General features: G+C 33.0%; 1 protein-coding gene across 3 annotated transcripts; it reads left to right on the top strand.

Moving 5' to 3' along the window:
• The first annotated feature begins 2,769 nt into the window (after positions 1-2,769).
• Positions 2,770-5,021, top strand: LOC133038870 (uncharacterized). 3 transcript variants are annotated; one of them, XM_061117316.1, is made up of 3 exons: positions 2,770-3,748; positions 3,836-4,257; positions 4,376-5,021. In XM_061117316.1, the coding sequence occupies exons 1-3, from the start codon at positions 3,550-3,552 to the stop codon at positions 4,433-4,435; spliced, it is 681 nt and encodes a 226-aa protein (XP_060973299.1). In that variant the 5' UTR covers positions 2,770-3,549; the 3' UTR covers positions 4,436-5,021. The 3 variants fall into 3 exon arrangements, with proteins under 3 accessions (XP_060973299.1, XP_060973298.1, XP_060973297.1); XM_061117315.1 differs by having other exon boundaries at positions 4,349-5,021; XM_061117314.1 differs by having other exon boundaries at positions 3,836-5,021.
• The last annotated feature ends 1,151 nt before the right edge of the window (positions 5,022-6,172 follow it).

Genomic DNA, 6,172 nt, shown 5'->3' with positions numbered 1-6,172 from the left:
TCATCATTAAATGTGCCCTCACGCGCTCTGGGCTTGAGCCAGGGAAACGAGGAGTCAACCGGAGGCACTTGAGCAAGCCTTGGTTTATTTTTTCAAGTAAACAAGGCTTGGGGGGTAAATGTTGCCCCTGAATTCGCCCAAAATACGTGGACCAGTCGAAAAGGGACACGTGGATCAGATAACTTGTAAATATTTGATAAGTCTTTGTGCGCCACAAAGAAGCACCCTGGGTATGGGTCCCGGAGGAGGCACCCGGAGTACAAGGTACTCCCGGAAGCTCGCATAGCATGAAGTCTCTCCGGGATGTGTCAGGCCTCTCCTGAGTAATCAAGTCGCATTTAATGCCGCATGGGAGGAAGCGTGTTGGGACTGTAACACGCAATAAAGTCTGACTCAAGACAACCCCCAAACAAGAAGGCTGCAAAGAATGATCATTTAAGTCTAGCGACGGCTACTCTGCGAAGAGTCACGTCAATCACAAGGCAAAAAGGACATTCCTCATAAAAACCCTACAGCGCCTAGGGATTTGACCAGGCATCACCCATGGTATATTCATTGGGAATACCCAACTTTATGGATACTTACAGATACATTTGTAAGAACAATCCTAGGGATCACCCCACCAAAACACTATAAATACCCCCTCAAAGCTCATTTAATGGGGTCGAGAGTCTTGGGTTGCATAAGAGCAAGAAGAGAAAATACTCACCAAGAACATTCTCTGTATTTATGAGAAGAACATTCTCTCAAGTGTGGAATCTGTATTAAATACATCCATTAATAACAAAGACTCGTGGACTAAGGCTCATTAACGCCCCAACCACGTAAAAATCCTCATCTCGCTTTCTTACAGCTCTTTACTATAATCATATTTTAATAGTTGCCGAAAATCTCGGTCAACAAATGTGTTTAGTTGAAAAAAAATAATTGTAACAATATGTGTTTCAGTAAAATTGAAAATAACTAAAGTAACTAAAAATTCATAGAATACTTAAACAATAACACGAAAATAATTATAAAATACTAAAAAGACAGCTACAAAAGCAATAGAAAAATAAATAATAAGACATCGATTTTGTTGTATGTAATATGCAATATAATATCAATTTTTTAACATGTTTTTGTTTTACATTTTTTTTATATAGTTTTGAAAATTTGATTATCTTTTTATACTATTATATTTTTCTTCTTAAATTTGTTGATTACAATTTTGACTCTTTTTCTCTTTTTTGAATTAGTAATAGTTAAAATGATAATTTAATTTTTTTTTTAGAAATTTAATAATTATTTACATTAATAATAGAAATAATAAAACCATGTAATTTTAAAATTGAGTGTATAATATAATAAGTAATATATAATTAAAACAACAAAAAATTAACTATATCTCAATATCTACTTGTGTATATTGTGTCAATTAAAAAATATGAAATTTATCATCGTATTTAAAAAAATGTGTCAAGAAAATAAGTTAAATATATACATCTACAAAACAACATACATATAATAAAAGAATTGTCAAGAATAAATAAAAAATATATTAAAACAAATATACATAAAAAAAATAACTAAAAAATATTATGAAATCCACTTAAAAACAACTACAATATAACATAAAAGCAACACAACAAATATACATATACACAATCATTCATTAATATACTCCGAATAAATTACAAAACATTAAAAGAATAAAAAATACTACATCATGTAAGGAGCAAGATATAAGAGGAGTGCTCGAAATTTTTTTGTAAGAGAGAGAAAGAATGTTAAAACTATATACAGTATATATATACATTAGAAAAACTGTGTAAATATAAAGTGTGATTAATTAAAGAAAAATAGTATTAAGTAGTTTGAGTGTGAATAGTAAGAAAATGTAAAAGAGAGAAAAAGATATAAAATGTGCTTGTAATTATTATTTTTTAAATAATAAAACAAAATTTATTGAGAGAGTAAAATAGGATTAAAAAAAAGTGATGTAAAAGGTTACACTTATTATATTTATATTTTAGGTAAATAGGCGTGAGTACCCAAAGTTTTAAGTTTGTAAGTGGCATAATCTTAATGTTTATTTTTAGCAGTATAAGTACCCAATGTTTATAAAACTGTAATTTTTCTCTAATTTCGTCTGTTCAAACTCTCTTATTTTCTTAAATAAGTCACATATGAGGTCCAGATTTAAGATTATTGGGTCTAGACAGAAATATATAATATCAGTTACTTCAAAATATTCTTTTAATATATTTAAAATGAAGTTTGTACACAAAAAAGAAGATTAGTGTAAAAAAAAAAAAGAAGAGAGACTGACTAGAGTGTGAGAGAGAGAAGTCTGCGTGACTTACTAAAAACAGGAAAAAGAAGAAAGAGAGATAAGAAAATGACAGTAAAAAAGAAGCTTTATAGAAACTAAAATAGATAAAAAAATTAGTAAAAATGAAAAGAAAAAAATATGGGTAGTATAAAATTTCTTACCACAATATAAATGTATTTTTTTTTTAAAATATAATATTTTGAGTAAAAGCCTTTTAAATGGGGATCTTTCATGGTTTTTTTTTTTTTTAATATTTTTTTTGTTATATTTGTGATTTGAAATTTTTTCCATAGTTACAAGTAATTTAATGTATTACACATATTTAGGATGCACATTTTCCCCATGAGGTAGGGATTCCCCATCTAAATGGGAAACGGGGCAGAAACGAGGATTATTTTTTGTCTCCGAATATTAAACGGGATAGGGACGTGGATGATACTCCCTGCTCTGACGAGAATCCGTTTAGTATTTTATTTTATGTATCTAATAGTATTTTATAATTTATAATTTATGTTTGTATTTTTTAATATATTAGTATCATTTTTATGAATTTTAAGTTAATAATTAATGTGTAATATTTTAATTTTTATGTAGTTTAATATTTTTATATATTTAAATTTTTATCATAATTTTTTTATTAGGGGATTCTCCGCCCCATCTCCAATGAAAAATAAGCGAAGATGAGAATTAAAATCCTTAATAGGGATGAAGATAGGGGAGCACTCCCCGCCAATTCCCTGCCCTTTGTGCCACATCTCATATTTTAAATTTATGCATCAATGTCTTTTTTCACCAAATAAAAAAAGGTTCAAATAAGAAATCTAAAAAAATTAGTTGCAGTTTAAGGCACCTTGTATTTTGGTGCCATGCTCGGCCCCTATTCAAATAAAGGAGTTGATATGTGCACATATGAATTATATACAATATTAGCATACTTATTTGAGAAATTTTTAACAAGTGGATCCATCATAAATAAAATGATTGATTTAAGTGCCACACCATATAGGTTTGTCAAGTTTGTGTTTGATTTAACAATGCACATCATTGATGTTAGACGAAAGTATTAACTATGCTAACCAAAACAACGACGTGAGATACTCCTTCGATCTTAGACAAATGGTAACTAGAACTGAACTAATTAATCTTGGATGTTAGGGGATAAGTTCACTTGGTTTCAAAAGTCTTCGAGTACCCATAGTGGTACCTCGGTTAAGTGAGCTCAGCTTGATAGAGCTATGGCCTCTACCTATTGGAGAATTATGTTCCCTAATACTATAGTGGAGCTTCTTACAGTGAGTAAATCAGATTACAGATCGATTCTTCTAGTGGATATTATAGCCCCTCTAATTAGTCCTTATGATATATTCAGGATCACGGGTTGTAGGGATTTTAGTGGATATTATAGCCTCTCTACCTCGTCTTCTAGTGATTATGGTAAATTCCTTCGGCAGGAAATTATGCCCCAATCTTCCCTTTTACTTGTCTTTCAATTAATGCTTAACACTTTGTTTTGTCCCGCAGAAATGAATTTTGAGAATCTTGTCCATAAGAAGGAAAAGAAGAGGCTGACCATCTCGGAGGTCCCATCAGACGCAGAAGTGGAGCCCCCAAAGAGGTCCAAGAAGACTACGGCTAACAAGAAGCGAGCCTCCCAACCTGCTAACCTTGAGGTTCTTGAGACTGAGAATCAGGATCCAATCCCTCCTTCTGCCCCCGCAAGTACTGGCGAGCCTATTCCCAATGCAACCCAAGCCTTCGCCTCTTCGAGCCAAGCCCTCAAAACTTTACCTGTCGAGGCTGGAAAAACTGGCCCAGAGTACACTGCAGAGTTTGGTGCAATATGCTGGCGTCACTTCAAGTCTTTCCTCCCCCATGAATGGAATTTAATCAATCATGGGGATTTGGGGAATATGCTTACAAGGAGTTTGTCTCACAGTCTTTCGGTAAATTTCCTTACCTTTATTTGCTCACTTCTCTTCTTTTTTCTTTTCTTTCCGTCAAAATACTTATGTATTTTTGTTGGTTGGTTTCTAGACATCTTTTATTTCTTTTGTGGCCCAGCAACGAGGCATGGACAAGATCAAGTACCTGGAGGGTGAGATCCAGAACTTGATAGGCTAGCGCGAGGTTGTGACTAAGCAGTGGAATGATGCCCAACTGGAGATTAATCGCCTTACTAAAGATGCCGAAAAGTTGAAGAAGAGCCTTGAGCCCAAGCTTGAAGCTGCCAAGAAGGAGGCAAAGGACAAGACCGATGAATGCCAGAAACTCAAAGGGGAACTCGATGTAGCTAAGGTAACGCTTGATGGGAAAGAGGCCGAAACCATTGAACGATGCAACGTTGTTGGCCTTCGTACCATTTATCAAGCTTGGATGGAAAATCCGAGATGAATACGAGTTTCTTGGAAGATTCTGAGGAGGAAATCCTTTCTTTCTGCGAGAAGACTAAAAAGGAGGAAGAGGATGCTGAGGCAGCAACAGAAGAAGAACTATCCAAGTCTCCTACTATGTAGGCTTGGTTTTTATTAATTTTTATTTTATTTAGGCAAATGCCCTTAAGGCCGAGACAATGGTTTGCCCCTTGTAGCACTTTTGTAAAGACAACTTTGCAAGGTTGGATGGCCAACTTTACTTTTATTTTATCTTTATTGAATGCCTTGTACTTTTATATTTGAACTTAATATATGTTTGTTTGCTTGCGTTTTCATTCACAACTTAAACAACTATATTTTGATCAAATATAAAATACTTTAGGAATTCCCATTGCTCATATTTTTCTTTGATATTATTTAAGTAGTTGGTGATCTACTATGTGCGCGAGCAGTTATTATCTGCTATGCTTTTGATTTGCGAGCAATTATCAATTTTGCTTCACATAGACAGTTATAATATGTTTTTAAGCAAACTTGAATATACTGTTAATGATTTATCACTTTGTATATTTTTGATTGCTTATATGAATAGTTAGGCCGTTTACTCATATATTAGGTTTAAGTATTTTTTTCAAGGCATCTTGGTGTCTTGTTTAATACTTTCCTTTACAATGCGAGTCGCTAGTATTCAGCTTTGCAATCGCAGTTTCTGAGGTTGATAATGTAAATACCGCCGTTTCTGCTTTTGAAGACATAACACTCCATCTGACAATCACAGTTCTTGGCAACAAGGTGAACTTCAGCAGTCAACATCATTTGAATGTCAGATTCTATCTAAGAGAGCTGACTTGACAGAGTAGCAAATCTCATTGAAAGATGTCTGAAGCTGATTAGTGAAGGTACCATGAGTATGCTGTTGTGAAAATTATATACGCAAGTATACGCAGTCACACAAGTAATAAAGTGATAAGTAAGGTCGTCTCCACAGGGATTGCAAACAAAATATGATGTAAAACCAACTAATTACAACTTAAAGTAAGAGAAAAAAAAATATGAAAATGGTTAAGCAATGATTCAAAATTAAAAATGACAGTAATTAAGCTTGCTATATTAATACTATCGTTGCTGGAAAAATTGCTTGCAAGAAAAAAAATGTAATATAGTAAAAGTGGCTTGAATAACTAATTCCTTCTAGTCACGTTTTTTTTTTTTTTCAGGTGTTACAGCATCGGTTTAGCATTACTCTAGTATTCTGCACAGAGATAACATAAATTCCTCTAGGCTTGTGAGAATTTTCCAACATTCACTAATTTAAGTCTACCAATTAGTTCAATATATTCCTATATCAAACCAGCAAGCAGAACACTATTCAAACATCAATTTTTTTTTTTTAAGTTATGCAAGGTAAATGAAATATTCCTATTCCACTTACAAAGAAAAACCCAAATATAGGTTTTCACTTGCTCCAATCAAGTTGAATTACTAG

Source organism: Cannabis sativa, chromosome 6 (genome assembly GCF_029168945.1).
Source record: "Cannabis sativa cultivar Pink pepper isolate KNU-18-1 chromosome 6, ASM2916894v1, whole genome shotgun sequence".
Taxonomy (NCBI): domain Eukaryota; kingdom Viridiplantae; phylum Streptophyta; class Magnoliopsida; order Rosales; family Cannabaceae; genus Cannabis; species Cannabis sativa.
Note: the sequence above shows the minus strand (reverse complement) of the source record. Positions and strands in the feature narration are given on the sequence as shown.